Source organism: Cylas formicarius, unplaced genomic scaffold, assembly GCF_029955315.1.
Source record: "Cylas formicarius isolate icCylForm1 unplaced genomic scaffold, icCylForm1.1 PGA_scaffold_8__14_contigs__length_24414737, whole genome shotgun sequence".
In the NCBI taxonomy this organism is placed as follows: Eukaryota; Metazoa; Arthropoda; class Insecta; order Coleoptera; family Brentidae; genus Cylas; species Cylas formicarius.
In genome coordinates, this window is record NW_026844361.1 from 21,961,344 (window position 1) to 21,977,932 (window position 16,589).

The 16,589-nt window shown below is 37.5% G+C and overlaps 1 protein-coding gene across 5 annotated transcripts in view; it reads left to right on the plus strand.

Annotated features, from left to right (window-relative positions):
* Positions 1–15,605, plus strand: part of LOC132705837 (diacylglycerol lipase-alpha) — a 70,300-nt gene extending 54,695 nt beyond the window's left edge. For 3 of the 5 annotated variants that reach the window (XM_060676752.1, XM_060676753.1, XM_060676755.1), the window contains 12 exons: positions 4,394–4,586; positions 4,650–4,885; positions 4,937–5,150; positions 7,557–7,786; positions 7,839–8,068; positions 8,598–8,730; positions 10,331–10,429; positions 12,548–12,832; positions 12,883–13,080; positions 13,131–13,366; positions 13,427–13,622; positions 13,678–15,605. In XM_060676752.1, the coding sequence (XP_060532735.1) occupies positions 4,394–4,586; positions 4,650–4,885; positions 4,937–5,150; positions 7,557–7,786; positions 7,839–8,068; positions 8,598–8,730; positions 10,331–10,429; positions 12,548–12,832; positions 12,883–13,080; positions 13,131–13,366; positions 13,427–13,622; positions 13,678–14,232 (2,805 nt within the window). In that variant the 3' untranslated portion in view covers positions 14,233–15,605. The remainder of the gene's footprint in view (positions 1–4,393; positions 4,587–4,649; positions 4,886–4,936; positions 5,151–7,556; positions 7,787–7,838; positions 8,069–8,597; positions 8,731–10,330; positions 10,430–12,547; positions 12,833–12,882; positions 13,081–13,130; positions 13,367–13,426; positions 13,623–13,677) is intronic. The other 2 variants (XM_060676754.1, XM_060676756.1) reach the window with 2 other exon arrangements.
* The last annotated feature ends 984 nt before the right edge of the window (positions 15,606–16,589 follow it).

Below are 16,589 nucleotides of genomic sequence, written 5' to 3' on the forward strand. Positions count from 1 at the left end.
TAATAATAATAATAATAATAATAATATATATATATATCGTTTATTGACCATTTACAAATACAAAACGTATTTTTAAAGTCAGCAAAAGAATAACAATTTATAAAATAACTTAAAATAATTTAGATCTACTGTGCCCGATAAGTAACAAATTCGTTTATGGAATAGAAACAATGCTCTTCAAAAAACTTTTTTGATAATTGTTTGAATTTTTTGATGGAAAGTCGTTTAATATCAATATTTTTGGACCGAAAAATAGTGTTTGCAAAAATATTATACAATTCTAGATTAAGTTTATTTTTTTGTGTAGTACACAACCTCGATCTTAATGTTTTGATATTGTCAGCTGTTCGCGTCATGTAACTGTGATATCCACCATGAGTCGGAAAAACAGACAAATTTGAGTGGATTTCAACTAAAGTTTGGAGAATAAACATACATGGTAACGTAAGTATTTTCAATTCTTTGAATATTGGGCGGCAGTGGCTGGACGGCGGAACACCCCCAAGAACCCGAACCGCAGACTTCTGCAATCTAAAGGCTCTCTCGGCCTCCGTCGCGTTCCCCCACAGTAGTAGACCATAAGATAAGATACTATGAAACAGTGCAAAATAAACTATACGGAGAGTGCTTTGCGAGATCGAACCTCGCAGTTGTCTCAGAACAAAAACCTGAGATGACAATTTACCGCACAGGTAGTCTATATGAGGCGACCACGTTAAAAACGCATCTAGGTAAACACCAAGGAGTTTGACCGGTTCAGATTTTTTACTTCTTCGATTGGTATTGAAAATTAGAGTCTTTGTTTTATCGGAATTTAATTTAAGTTTATTAGCAGAGAACCAGTGCTCAATCATAGAGAGTGTAGTGACAGCCTTTTTATTTAAATTAGTTAGATCTTTCTCCGATTCAATCAATGATGTGTCATCCGCATAGAGTATACTGCGAGCAGCATTTGTTGCAAATACTACATCATTGACATATATTATAAACAAAAGTGGACCAAGGATGGAACCCTGAGGCACTCCATTAGTAATGTCCAACAGAGTGGATTCCCGATTATTCCAGACAACATATTGCTTTCTTCCGGTCAAATAAGATTTTAAAAGGGCTAAGGTATTTTCACGAATTCCGTAGTACTCAAGTTTAGACAGAAGTATATTAGTATCCACGCAGTCGAATGCCTTGGTGAGGTCGCACATCGTTACCGAAGTCGACAGGCCCTCCTCAAACCCATCAATCACATGCTCAATCACTGTGTATAAGGCACGGATGGTGGACCTACCTGACCGAAAACCAAATTGGGAATCTGTTAACAATTTCCTTCCCTCAAAGTAAGCAATAAGTTTATCTTTTATTATCGACTCAAAAATTTTTCCAATGATAGGAACGATTGCTATTGGTCTAAAATTATCTAAGATATTAGTATCCCCTTTTTTATGGAGTGGAAGAATTTTTGTCACTTTTAATTCATCCGGAAAACATCCCTCTTCAATGCTATTGTTTATTAGTAACGTAATAGGTTTCAGAAGTGAAGATATTGATTGCTTAATAATATTGGCATTTAGACCATAATAGTCAAGACAACGAGAGTTTTTTAGTTTTAAAATCGCTTCCCTAACATCACTCTCCACAACTGCCGACATAAAAAACGAGAAATTGGGTCTAGATGATCTGGAGATGTAGGTCATAGCATCTACTACTGAAGGTGTGATGGTTTTCGTTATCTCCGCTGACACAGAAGCAAAAAATCTGTTGAACTCCAACGGAGTAATAGATGATTGAATAGAGTTACTGTGCTTAGACCGTCTCTCCGAATTAACAATATTCCATGTCGTTTTAGATTTATCATTTGAACTCAGAATTATGTCATCATAAGTCTTCTTTTTCTCCACCTTTATAGTGTGACGATATTCTTTGTGGAACCGCTTGTAAGCATGAAAGTCTTGGTTACTTTTTGAACTATGGTATTTTTTTTTAAGGCATAAAAGATGCTGGCGCATTTGTTTAAGGTTTTCATTGAACCATTTAATTGGCGAGCAATGGATGGTAGAGTTAACAATGGGAAAGAAACTGTCGACAGCTCCCCTAAGTTGTTCAATAAACATAGAACAAAACTCAACGCCACTTTGTTCGTTACTGACAAGTTTGGACCACTCAATGTGCTCCAGACTGTTGCCGAACGCAGTTATACGTTTATTATTTATTAACCTTCTTTTAATTTTATCATGATTACGACAAAGCACTGACGAATTAACTTTTATTAATTGTCCCAAATGATCTGACAAAACGGGGTCACAGACTAGGACACTTAACCGGTCACTAGGAAAATTGGAAATTACATTGTCCAAACAGGAATCTACTGATTTAGACTTCCTGGTAGGTTCTTTTACAAAGAACTCTAAGCCAAACGAAATGAATATATTTTTTAACTCCTCTGATTGTGAGGTTTTTTGTGTTAAGTCTACGTTAAAATCGCCAACAATAATTAAGTTGTCATAACGTTTATGAAGAAAACTTATCATTCTGTTCAAATGATCAATAAAAATGGATACATTGCCTGAAGTAGAAGATCTGTAAAGAGCAAGTAAAACAGTCTTATTATCAATAATTTCCGCTGCACAAAATTCTGCATGAGTTTGAATAGCAAATCCGCCGACATCTAGATATTTGTATTTGATATGCGGTCTTGAAAAAATAGCAACGCCACCATGTTTAAGTTTTGGTCTACAAAATGACGAAATTAAAGTAAAATCGTTCATTTTAACCGACTCAAGCCCACCGCCATCCAGCCAATGCTCAGAGAGGCACAAAATATCAATATTATTTAATCTTGCAAACAGTGAAACTTCATCAATTTTATTATGTAGCGCTTGAATATTTATATGTAAAATATTGTAGAAATTATTAGTTGACAAAGAATGGATTTCCTGCACTTTTCCCCAAGCCTTAACACTGTTCATTCCCTTGGGTGGCACAAACCTCACTTGCTCCGGACCCAAACTTCTTAGATGGAAAAAATCTGTTTATCTTCACTCCCACAGGCCAAAGATTCGGATCAAGAATCTTACTCGAATCTACCTCCGGGATGGTGACTTTAAAAGAAGAATACTGTGTTGGAAATCTTGATTGTAGTTTGAACACCGACGCATTGGTAGATAGTTGATTCAAATAGACACTGAGATCATCCTCGGACGTTTGAGGGTCAAGTTTGGTAATGTGATACTGATGGCTCTTCTGGACAGCTTTTAATGAACAAACTGGATTCTCCATTGCACCGATCAAGACATTTGTGGACCTCGTGGCTCTAGGGGCCCTTGAAAACTGCTTAGAACTATCCCCGGTAACGAGATTTTGTACTTGGTTACAAATAGTCGTCGCTTCAGCTTGTTGTATCGCAACTGCCACAGCCTCAGGACTAAATTTTGAATTGTGAGGCGGATCGTTGCGCTGATTTCGATGTTTATGGTTATGTTTATGGTGTGTTTTAGGTTGCTCCAGTTTACCAGGCACGTTTTGATCATGCATCACTGAAATGGTTTCTGCAGGCTGGACAGACTTCAACAATCGTATCTGATCTGTCAAAGCTTCGATTGCAATAGCTTGATTCTGAATCGTTAGTTCCTGCTGTTTAATAATTTGTTCCAAATAATAGACTTTTAATTTATCTGTGCCATCCTGATGAACTTCCTCGACAGTAATTTCAACTGGTGAGACGACGTCAGTTTTTGCAGTTTTGGCAACCTCATCTTCACAACATGTAACCGATTTACCATCAACAGACCACTTCGCAGTTTTTATCTGCTTTAGACAACTGACGTGTGACAAAACACCGCATCTAACGCACCTAAGACCAGATTTAATTGAGCTGCTCTTGCACCTTTTGCATACTCCCAAACTTTCACTCATTTTTCAATGATAAAGCAACTATCGGTCTTCAACCTCAAATAAACCAATCAAATAGACGAAAGCTTCCGTGCGCACAGTCCGTTCCCAACAGATCAACGTCACCGGGGTGACAAAAACTAATCTGACTCCGCGCAATGACAACACACGTGCACAACCTTTAAACAGCCTACTGATAAAACAGGGGTTGTTGCTAACACTTAATACGAAGAGAAAAATGTTACTATACACTCCGCACTAATTTTGATAAATTAAATTGCACTCCGAATGAGTTAAATACGCTAAACCTAAATAATAATAATAATAATAATAATAATAATAATAATAATAATAATAATAATAATAATAATAATAATAATAATAATAATAATAATAATAATAATAATGATAATAATAATAATAATAATAAGCGGTGAAAGAGGCTTACAATGTAAAACCTGGCTATGTAAGGGTAACAAAGTATGGGTAATGTATTGTATTGTATTCAAAGCGGAAAAACGACACATACGAGTTTTTGTCCGGTGTGGCTGTGACTCCCAGGACTAGATTCCTCACTTTGCACGAGGGAGGTGATTTGGAACTCTTCCAGACGGTGATACATTTTGCTCATTTTGCTGTCGGCGCTTACGGTTGGCCCTTATATGTCGTCTCTAATAAGCTAGGAGTGTGCCATCTTTGTACAGGTCAGAATTTAGTTGTCCCATCAACGGCGTGGACGATAGTGACGCGGATCATTGTTTATTTAGGACTGCACTGTTGTTGTGTTCCTTGCCGAAAACGAGCGGAGGTTACCGTCGACATCATCGAGGACAACTGTTGTCACTGCAACTACGCGGCGTTGCAAAAAATTTCTGAAATCGGCGACATTGAAATAATTTACGTCACGTACCACGTGGACGTTGGAGAAACGCCGTTTTTCGTAGCCGTGGACTACGACAGGAAAAAAATAGTCATCAGTGTCAGGGGGACGCTCTCTATGAAGGTGACGCAGCCCATGGTGACCCCGGATCGCTTTTAACGTGGTGAATTCTAGGATATTTTGACGGATTTGAACGCCGAGAGCGAGACGATACCCCTGGATCCTCCGAGGGAAGATTTTTTGGGCCACAAGGGCATGGTCCAAGCCGCCCAATACATCATGGACAAGATCGTCCAGGAGCAGCTCATCGAGCGAGCCAAGTCGCAACGACCCGAACGGGGTACCAAAGATTATGAATTAGTTATAGTAGGGCATTCGTTAGGAGCAGGTAAGGCATGTTCGTAAAACGGTTGTTCTGGAAAACTGTTGTCAAACGCGAGTGGGATATAAGAAACATTGAAGTAAATAATTTTGGGCGTCACAAAACTTGTTGTTATTATATATTGTTTGAGGGGGGTCTCCCCAATATATTCTTTGCCGCAAACGCTCTAAGCTCCTGGCATCTCTTTTGTAAATATTAAATAGTTAAGTTAAGAACCATGTAAAGCAAAAAAAGGAATAAAAAGAAATGAAAATTGAAAAAAAAAACACTTCAACCCCTCATCAGGGAGGTTGAGGGGGAGGAAATAATTGGGAGAAGGGTTGCGAATTTTGAGTTATATGTGTCAGACTCCAAAATCTAGCTGCACTCTATTTGAAAATTAGGTAGACAAATGTACCAATTATCTTTGAGACCCTTAACTGTCTCTGCAACTTCTGCAAACTTTAGATTTTAAAGACGGACCATAATTTAATTTAAGTTTAATATTAGTTAGCCTTCTCTGCCGCTTTTGATATAATAAATGAGCATCAAAAAGGAGCTTAATATCAATAGTTCTAAATTACTTAAATGTATGAGGAAATAAAATGATCTGTCAGAAGTATATAAACAGAGAACTAAAGTACAAGAGAATAAACAGGGTATATATCATTACTTTAATTATAACAATAAAATAAATTTAAACGGATCTTGCGTTACTCTATCATAGTGCCTTTTGGGTGGTTGCTAGAGCAACAATTTTAATTTCAACAATAAATTAGAAGGTCTTAAATATATGAAATATAATAAACAAAAAAAAATATTAGTGTTATTAAAATTATTTTTATATTTTCATTAAACCACAATCGTTTTTCCATATTGAACGCATTATTGTATATAATTATTTTGTCCTTACACTTACAAGGAAATAATATACTATTTTGGAGAATCCAAATAAGGGGTGTTTTTTTTTCGATGTATAGAACTTTAAGTTGGCATTACTGTTCAAGATGGCGACCGATTTAACAGCTGTCAAGTGATTTATTCTCAGTTTGGTTTGGCAATTATTCATGAATAGACTCACGCCTGAACAACGCTTGCAAATAGTGCAATTTTATTTCGAAAATAATGGTTCTGTGCGGAATACGTATCGCGCACTACGTCCATTTTATCGTCGACAAAATCGTCCATCAGAGCAGTCAATTCGATTAACTCACACCACGTTTACTCTTATTGATAACTCGCATCCCCAGAGACGCCGTACGGTGCGTACAGTAGAAGCTATTGCTGCTGAAGAGCGTAGCATTGAGGAAGACCCGAATGAGTCCATCCGCCATCGAGCACATGAATTGGATCTGCGTCCATCCACTTTATGGAAGATTTTGCGGAAGGATCTCGGTTTACGTGCTTACAAAATCCAACTCGTGCAAGAATTGAGGCCAAACGATCATCAAGTAAGGCGTAGATTCCCGATTTTCATAAGCGAATTTTGTTTAGCGATGAAGCGCACTTCTGGTTGAATGGCTACGTCAACAAACAAAACTGCCGCATTTTACATCCAGAAAAACTGACTGTTTGGTGCGCTTTATGGAATGATGGAATCATTGGTCCGTACTTCTTCAAAAACGATGATGGCCACAAGGTTACAGTCAATGGTGATCGGTATAGAGCTATGAATTAAATAACCATGATGTCCAAGAGATGTGGTTTCAACAAGACGGCGCAACATGTCACACAGCTCGTGCCACAATCGATTTATTGAAAGACACATTTGGCGTTTTGGACCTGTGAGTTGCCCTCCAAGATCTTGTGATTTAACACCGCTAGACTACTTTCTGTGGGGCTATGTAAAGTCATTGGTCTATGCGGATAAGCCACAAACGCTTGATCATTTGGAAGACAACATTCGCCGTGTTATTGCCGATATACGGCCACAAATGTTGGTAAAAGTCGTCGAAAATTGGACGTCCCGATTGGACTACATCCGCGCCAGCCATGGCGGTCATATGCCAGAAATCATATTTAAAATGTAACGCCACAAGATTATCTTTCGGATAAATAAAATTCATGTCAATCGAATAATCCATCGCTGTTTTATTGCAGCTTAAAGTTCTATACATCGAAAAAAAAAACACCCGGTATTGTACTAAAATGGTTCATTCCGCCCATATCGTCTTAATTGAAAAGGATCGACAAGCCCTTTCGTATATCCTCGGTAGTAGTCGAACACGTATGCAGCATAGTCTAGTAGGGTGTGCAGGAAGGGGTCAACAATGAGTAAAGTTTGTTATCTCATTGGTTTCAAAATTAATGAGTTTTCAAGAATATCCATTATTCATTATTCGCGTTTGGCATCACTGTTTCGAAAGAGTAGTTTTGGTTAATTGGTTTGGTTGACCTGGTAATGAGAGAGTGTAAGCTCCAGTTTTGTTATAGGAACTGCTAGCATATTAGGCATTCTGATGCGGCGGATATATCCTTCCTTACTGTGTTACTGTTACTCGCCCCCCGGTGGTTTACTTTCCGCGCCCGCGGTGGAATATTCCAAAGAATTCACCGTATCGGTAGTTGTAGGAAAGGACGTGGTGCCCAGAATAGGTCTCCATCAAATGGAAACTTTGCGAACTGATCTCATCAATGCCATCAAAAGAAGCGTAGACCCCAAGGTGGGTTGCGGTCAAGCGGGATCCGCCGAGGTTAAAATCTTCTGGGTTTTAGTGGAAAACGATCACTTGCAGCATCATTTGTTGCGGTTGCTCGCAACCCACTTCAGCTGTAGAGCTGTCCACCAACGAGAGAGACGTGTGCGAGTACATGAGAAGCAAGGAAAATGCCAGGTGTATGGGTATGCATCCCGCGGATAGTACTATAGCCCTAAGTAGTCATCAACCTTTGTATCCACCGGGGAGGATCATCCATGTGGTCAGGCATCACCCTACGAGCGGACAGTGAGTATTTTTGGACGCATCCCATTTAAGGGACCGAACAATATGATAATATCCATTCTTTTGGTGTTTACAGACAAAAGTATGAAAAAAGATGGAGGTAATCCTTTATTTTTTAAAGTTCCAAAATGGTTTGAGTATTGTGCATGACCGTAATGGGAGTCCTGATTATACTGAGGGCTCCGATTAATTTTGGATTGCAATTTTGAGGTGATTTAAAAGAGTTACGCAGAGCGCTCAGTATAATGTTAATTTTTACTAAATATACGCTTCAGTTATGCATGACACACCTGACCTTCGAAAATATTTCAAACCCCTTAAGTATTTTTTTATACTTTTGTTGTCGTGTGTTAGTTAGGTGTTGTCGGTTTGGATGTTGATCGGGATATAACGTTTTATAATACTACAAAACTATAACGTTTGTGCATAAACGTAAAATACGTCCAGGAAATCACGATTGCTGAACGCAAACTGTTCAGGAACCTCGAAATGCTCGTGTAACGATTTCTTTAGCAGAGAATTGCACTTTTAGGCAAGCGCTGTCAAAAAAAGAGCCCGTCTACCAAGCTTTGTGGGCGAAAAACACAGATTTTGACGAGGTGCTCATTTCGCCCGTAATGATCCAGGATCACATGCCTGACAAAGTCCTGGATGCCTTAAACAAGGTACGTTCCCATACCCAGCACGACAACGTAGCCGAACCGTCTGACTCGCTAGAACGACTGTAGCACCTGTGTGCATGCGTTTTGTGTCATTTTCGTCGACGGAGGTATTCAAACAGTTTCAGTCTAGCGCAGGATGTTATCCCTCCCCGTATTGATGGCTACCTACTCAAATGCACCGCTTATTTTGTATTTAATTACTACTTAACGGTGAACTCGATATTAAGATCGAATGGCAATGGCCAATGGCCAATGGCAACTGCGTGATAACAAAACGCGCGTAGTAATGGGGATTGTCGTCTTTCTCGGGCGCATTTATGTAAATAGGAAAAAGGGATGTTCTCGTTCTTTGATTGCTTTGATTTATAATAATCTGCTTAAGAACGTGCGAAAAAAACCTTCTTAGAAATTTGAGAAAATAGAGATTGAAATGTTTTTTTAACGTTTTAAACAAATGTATTAAGCAGTTATTTATTTATGAAACAAAATCCGATTACGTAGTACGGAAATAAGAATATACTTTATTTTCCCAAAAAGAAACCAGAAAAATAACGGTTATAAACTAAATGGCCCACTGGAACTATGAACATAGTTCTTAAAATATGTTGATATTGCGAATACGAATATTATAATATATTATTATTATTATAAATTATTATATTATTATTATAAAATATTATTCCTGTTTCTATAATTATAAAAGCTTAGTAATTAAATTTCAGTTCAGTTCGGCTTATATGTTTCGATAAAATAATAAAAAATAAAAAAATAAAAAATAGTTTGAAATAAAAAAAATATTAAATTTCGGAACTAGTTTCAAAACAGTGTTGCCATTGCTAGTGCAAACCGATTTTGCTCTCACTGACGCAGAAATTAAAAATGGACACCAATTTTTTTTTTAATTATTTGTATATGTTTTTTGTTCTTTTAGCTGAAAATTGTAAAAATTGTAAAATTTTAGCTCAGAATCTGAAATTTTGATTCCATCGACTTGGCAATAGGCTGATGCACCATATTATAACATGAGATTTACAGGGTACGGGATTTTTATAAAATTATGCGAATTTTGCAAAATGTGAAAACGTAAAGAGAGATCAATTTTTCATCTAAAAGTGTTGTTGCATAATGTTTCAAGAGTCTATTTCGACAAATTAATTAGATAGTATTTAGCGAACAACTTATCAAGCCATTTTGTATTATATGTTAACGTTAAAGGAAACATTCCTCATTACTACCCTCTCCCTGTAAATAACATTTGCCTCCCGAAATCGATATCGGAGTCCACCGCTAGTTAAAAGATATTTATTTGCGTTTCTCTAAACAGGCTGTTATTTTATTTTAAGTTAAATTTTATTTAAAATGTATGTTTTGCTCATTTGCTCATATACTTATGTATTATATTATCGCTCAGACTTACCGTATTGTGATGAATTTTTCTTTTAGTAAAGACTTTTTTACTTGAGTTTCCTTTTATTTCGCGACGCTTCTCAGTATACTTTCTCCCCCTCCCTCCCGAAAGTATCTTACACCGTTGATCCAAAAACCCCGCACCGACATCGGCATGTCACGTGACGCGCGCTGACGCGTGGTGTCTGATTGGCAGTGTGTGACAGGTGGAACACAGTCAACACCGACACCCTCAGGAAAACCACGGGGTCGAAACGCCGTCGATAGAGCTCAGACCTCCCCCCTCAGACACCAGGTACAGTACTTTGACGACGTTTTTCTTATACACTCTCCTTTTTTGTTAGAGGCACCGATTTTTGGCACTCTCATTCATTCAAAGCGCACTCTTATTCTTCTACTTATTGTTATTATTTTTATGTTGAAGCCATCTTTGCCATTACATCCAGACGAAACTAATTATTATACTTAAACAAAAACATATTATACCCATTGGCTTAATTTTAGTATTTCTTTTATACGCTTTGAGATATTTTGTGGTTACTTTGTGAGGTCCCTGAGATTCCCGTTGCCCACTGCTCCAGCAACTAGGTTGGTGTAGACTTTAATGGTTTGACTTTTTTTTAAATGTAGACTTTTGCACGATCGGAATAATTGCATGGCGTGTTGTTGGTAAAATTGTTGTGACACAATTATTTTTGTTATTGCCCGAATGAAGCGCAGAAAAATAAAATTTAATTTCAATCTGTGTCTCGTAACGTCAGTCAAAGATTAATTGAAGATAAACCCATGCACTGTGGCCGTACGCAATCTCTGGCGCGGTCGCCATCAGAATGTAAAATTAACATTGATTTAATTTTAAAAAATTGCTCCTATTGTTGGAATTTTTACCTATTTTTAGAAGAAACATTACTAAACTTGAATGCATGCGTTTTCAGGTAACTTATGAAGTTGCAATCCAAACAAAAATTCTGATTGAGCTTTTAGTATCTCGATTGCTTTTTGACTTAGTTTTGTCGTAATGTAAACTTATGTTTAATTGGTTCAATTAAGTTAAATTTTATGATACTTTCCTAATAAGACAAAATAAAAATTAAATAGAAAAAGTAAATTAAAAATTTCAAGCGATCTGGAAGGTCAACTTTTTTGAAAAATGGGATTCTGAAGGAATCGTGTTCCAAAATCTTGAAATAACGCTCGTCGGAAGGATCTCCCTTATAATGTGTTATTTCTGTTAAAACACAGGTGCAGCAGATCTGTCGAAATTGTAAAATATAGTTCTGCGGCCTCAATTGTTGATTGAAAATATCCGGAATTGTGATTAAGAAAGGTTAGCATTAATAATTTGTATTTGCAAAGAAAGTCACTTTTTTATTTAAAGAAAAAAGCAAAATTGATGCGCCACACATGAATTCATTAAATCTCAAAACAAACTTTCAAAAAACTTGGGTTATGGTACTTAAATAAATTTATTTTTAAAATGCCACAGCTAAATTGAAAACTCTTGAACTCGTCATGTTTTATGCTAAGGTATTTTGTTTGTTGGAAGTGAAATTGTTTGATCTGGTAATATATATATATACACAAACTTGCTGTTCACCATTTAAAGTTTAAAGGTAAGAAGCTAAAGATCGCTATCACTCTGTTTTTTTTTTTCTTTTTTCTGTACACTTGACTTGACTTTAGTGAGTACTCCATAAGCAGAGTACCACCATAATGGGGAACCCCTCAAAACACCAAAAATGCAAAGCAAATAACCAAAAGCCCCATAATCATAACTTTTTGCTTACCTTATTAATAAAAAAACATTCTAGCAATGGTTCTACAAAAAGTTTATTGATTTGGCTATATTTTTGGTTTATTCAACGACATGACCATCAGAATTGACAAACGTCAAAATTCAAGTCTTGCGCTAAAATCTCCGAAAACATCCGATTGCTCCCAATATCCGAAGTGACTCGGATCCATGGGAAAAGAAACTCTTTTGTATAATAATACCATTCTGCATAGAGTAACAAAAATAACAATAAATAGTTTTTATCAACTTAGACAGGGAATTTATAAAAAAAATTACCTTACTTTTGGAATTTTTTGTGTAAAATTTTATCAAATAATTTAGTTATCGACAGTTTTTTAATAAATATAAACAGCTTTAAGCAACATAGAAATTGTTTTTAAAAAAATGCGAAGCCTTTGACGGAAGGTAATGGCGTAGTTTGTTACTGTTTTAGTACCATTGAACCATGTTTCACGTTAATGAATGCCGTAGTTCTAGTTTTAATGTCTAATTCAAACATGAACAAAAAAATTCATCTTCGATATTCTGATGTTCTACGCCCTAACACAGATAATTTTAACCAATTTTATAATTCCACGATATTACCAATTGGCAGCCGTATTTCCGCTTTAATTTCAGGTTGTAACGACGCTGGGTCCGAAGAAACCACATCGATCATCGTCAACGACAGACTCGACCGCGGCCAATTACTTTTCCGCCTCCTCTAACCCCAACCTCTTCTTGGAAACGAGTTTCACATCTCTCCAGTGCCCGTCCACTGACTCTTCCATTACGAACGGTTACTATTCCACGAAAAGCCATCCGTCTCCGCTGTCTCTCCGCCAGCCACTTGCTAATTTTAATCTATCCTTCAGGAGCAATAAGTCTGATACACTGCTGCGGAATAACGTCGTTTCACCTCAAGTAAGTGAAATCTTTGGCAGTCGACGCGAGTAAAACGAAGCAATTCTCAGAAGGAAGAATCGGCTCCTGCTTGCATCACCAAAAGTCTGAGCCTCAATCTCTATCCCAAAGTCGATCTTATTCACGACGACTGGCTCGGATTGGCGCCGTTGGCTAGTCCGGAGAGTTTGTCGGAACTGTCCAGCATCAGCTCGAGGACCAGCCTAGCGGCCACTAACGTCGTGGTCGAGATATGCAAGACTCCAAAAGTAAGTCTTATTATTATCAAAATGAAAGTTAACTACCAAATGCCTTTCAGCTTATGAGACGAACCCCTAAAATAATCGGCAGCTTAAGCACCTGCGCCGACGATATCAGGAACGTGCGAAATTTTGAACTGTGCAAAGTCTTCCCGAGGCTGATCATTAACAACAACAATTCCGAGAGTTCATCAAGCAGCAATTTGAGTTTCGAGTCCGCTTCCAGTAGTAATAAATGTTGCAGCAACGCCCAGCGGAACGTACCCAACAGCTGCCACAAGAATGCAGACATTAAGTGGGTGAACTTAAACTATTTTGGTAAGTTTAGTCCTTAACGAGATATATTGACCACCAGGGAATGTTGCGCTACAAGTGAAAGCGAATTCCAATCCGCTGAAGACATATTAGACAACGTCCTGTCGAGTGCCGGCTGCAAAGAATTTTTCAATTCGGAATCCAATTTTCTAGACACGCATGGGGACCTTCTTCAAGACGACAGTCCACCATCGGCATACTTCAGAAGTACATCAACCACCCCTGCCCATCCCCAGGTATCATCCTCTTGAGGCACGCTTAATTATATCTCACCTGACTCTGCTTTTGCAGCTGCTATCACCAAGTTCGCCACAGGACATAGACCCCGATTTTGTCTCCAACTTGGCCATCGACTTGAGCCTGGACGAAGAGCACAGATCGATTCAGTTCCATCAGAACAAGCAAGAGTCGTCTGTGGATTCGGGCAGCATGTGTAGAACGCCTTCCGATACCACTAAAAATGTCACTTTTAATCCCCAAGTGATCACGGTGGATTCGGCTTGCGAGACTCATTACTCCCCTCCGGTTAGGTGGCGCCTGTTTCGCGGCAAGAGCTCCAAAAAGGCGGAGTTGCCAAAGTTACCGCCGATAACCGCTACGGTTACGTCAGCTGTTCCGATAAAGACGATTTTGTCGACGAAAAACAGAAAAATGGACGAAACCGCCGACCGGCTAGTGAGTGAAGAGTGTTTCTCTAGGACAGAGGCGTTGCCTCTTTTGAGTGGGTTGGGTAGCAGTGCGAGCGAGAGGACGCCATCGCCTAGTTTTGTTCGGAGGAAAAAGTACGTGTATCCTTCGGACGTTGTTGTTATGAACAAGACCACGCCCCACGAGAGTGCCGTTTGAATATTTGAGACGGTTATCGAAAAACTTTGCGCACACAGGGTCGGACAGTAGTTAAAGAAATAATAAAATGGGTTTATTACACAGTTTGACGCCAATAACATTTTATCCGAACGAATCCCGACATTTCCTTCAGGTTGTAATTTGTTTGATGATGAACTAAAAACTTTGTATGTTTATTTTATTTTCAAAATTTTTACTACAACAAAGGCTGTTTGTTATTACTAGAACCACTTTTATCCTCTCTAAATTATAAAAACTTCTATCGCCACGCAGGGCTTCTATTTTTTTTTGGATGTAATGTCATTGGCATCATTTGAGAAGGTGTGAAAATATATTTCGCAGAAAAATAACTTGTTATGTACAGGGTGTTTGGTTTTAACTGCGTTTTGCCTACGTTATTTTTGAACTGAATCGAGACGTTTTTTTTTAATGCATATCCAGAGCTTTCCGTGATTTTTTTATTCCGCTAATTGTCATTATAACCAATTAGCGGCCTTTTTATTTGAAATGCAACATCGTGTTAATCAAAATCCCGCAAAAATCGTAATTTTCAGAATTTGACAAAAAGCGATTTGCAGCGACCTTTCAATTGGTCAAAATAATAGACTAAAAATCACAAAAACCATTCAATCAAGAACGTTTCCCGCCGCCATCTAAAAAATATTAATAAAAAATGAATACTAATTAAGCATTATAGACAAATTTTTTAATTTCTGTGCATAATCGATTCGTTTCAGTTAATAACAAAGTTATACAAGTGCCATAAGAAATGAAAACATTTGAAGAATCTACCTAAATTTGGACACTATACAATGGATTTACCTACCTTAGGCTTGGCAACGAAAGTAGCTTTTCTATATTGTCACTCAACTAAATGTAAGTTCACCTTTTTGTTTCCAAAGGTAATATTTACTAATCTACTTCAAAACACAGCGGAGGAGGACAAAAAGTTATGAATTTGCAAGAAAAAGGTCTGACTGGTATGTTCTTGCATATTCTTCCTTGACGTTTGGTTTGTGGTTTTTGTTTAAATTGTTGGATGGTTTTCGACACCAAAAAAAGAACGACTCTATTATCTTCAAAAGTAGTGGTTTGAATAATCCGTGAACAGATAAAGCAGACATCCAGTACACCGGCGATATCGCAGTCGTATTTGAACGTCCGTTATATTCGATTTTCCATCTCCTTTATTTTTCAAACAAACGATAAAGCTACCTGCTCGCAAAAGCTTTATAGAAAGTCGTATTTTAAGGTTAGGGTCCAAATGAATATTGTACAGGTCCTATTTGAATTGTATGACTCGAACCTTTTGCGATGTATTTATTGAGACCACAGAGTAGATAATTTATTAATAGTTTATATTGTTTTATTCGATTGGGGCCGGGAGGGGGTGGGGGGGCAAATACATTGCGGGGAATTGCAAGAAATAATTTTATTTAAATATACAAGTTTGAAGGACACAGAGGTGTTATACGAACCCTTTATATCGGTTAACAAAATAACGCTTTTGAACATCACAGTACAGTCGTCATTTGCCAGTGACGGATTTAAAGCTATGTTTGATTCTGGGTAATTCTCTTTACTTAAATCTGTCACTGATTATTATTTAACTAACACAACCTTACTAGTTACGTTATTTACAGGTATTAACAGTCGATTTGCCGAAGGATAAGGTACGAAACTGAACCGAAAACAAAGTAACCATCTACGCAATTTTAAAAATATTGCCCGTTACAAATTAGAACGGGTACTTTGGAGGCGGCGCCTTCTAAAGCTCCGTCAATTTTACTTTATGAAATTTTGTTTAACAATTATCATAGTTCTTTTAAATTACACCTAGCTTGAATACAATATGATAGGTAAGGATTTAGAATCCCGATAAATCCTCATTTCGATGTACTACATGTAGACGCTGATACGTTCACACATAGTGCGGTTGCTCCAGAATTACGGGGGAGCTAATAAAATTTTTCACGGAGGCCTAGAACAGAGCCATTTTAGAAAAATACGACATATTTATAATCCTGGGATCAATAACAAACTGTTTGTATGTCTATTCTTCAAACCGTTTTTGATGCTATTGAAAACGAAAATAGCCACGAAGCTTGTGTGTATAGGGTAGGATGATCGTTTCAAAAATTACTAGGAATTTTTTCCGACGGGCCGTTTCTGTAATATACAGGGTGAGTCATGATATACCGCATATATATTGATAACGTCAATGGAGTTATGCAGATTACTCAAAAATACTTTATCCCGAAATCTATGAGTGTTTAAAAAAAAATTGTCACTCAATTACATACAGGGTGGTAACATAAAACTACATTTTTCTAAAATAGAACACTCTATATTTTAGT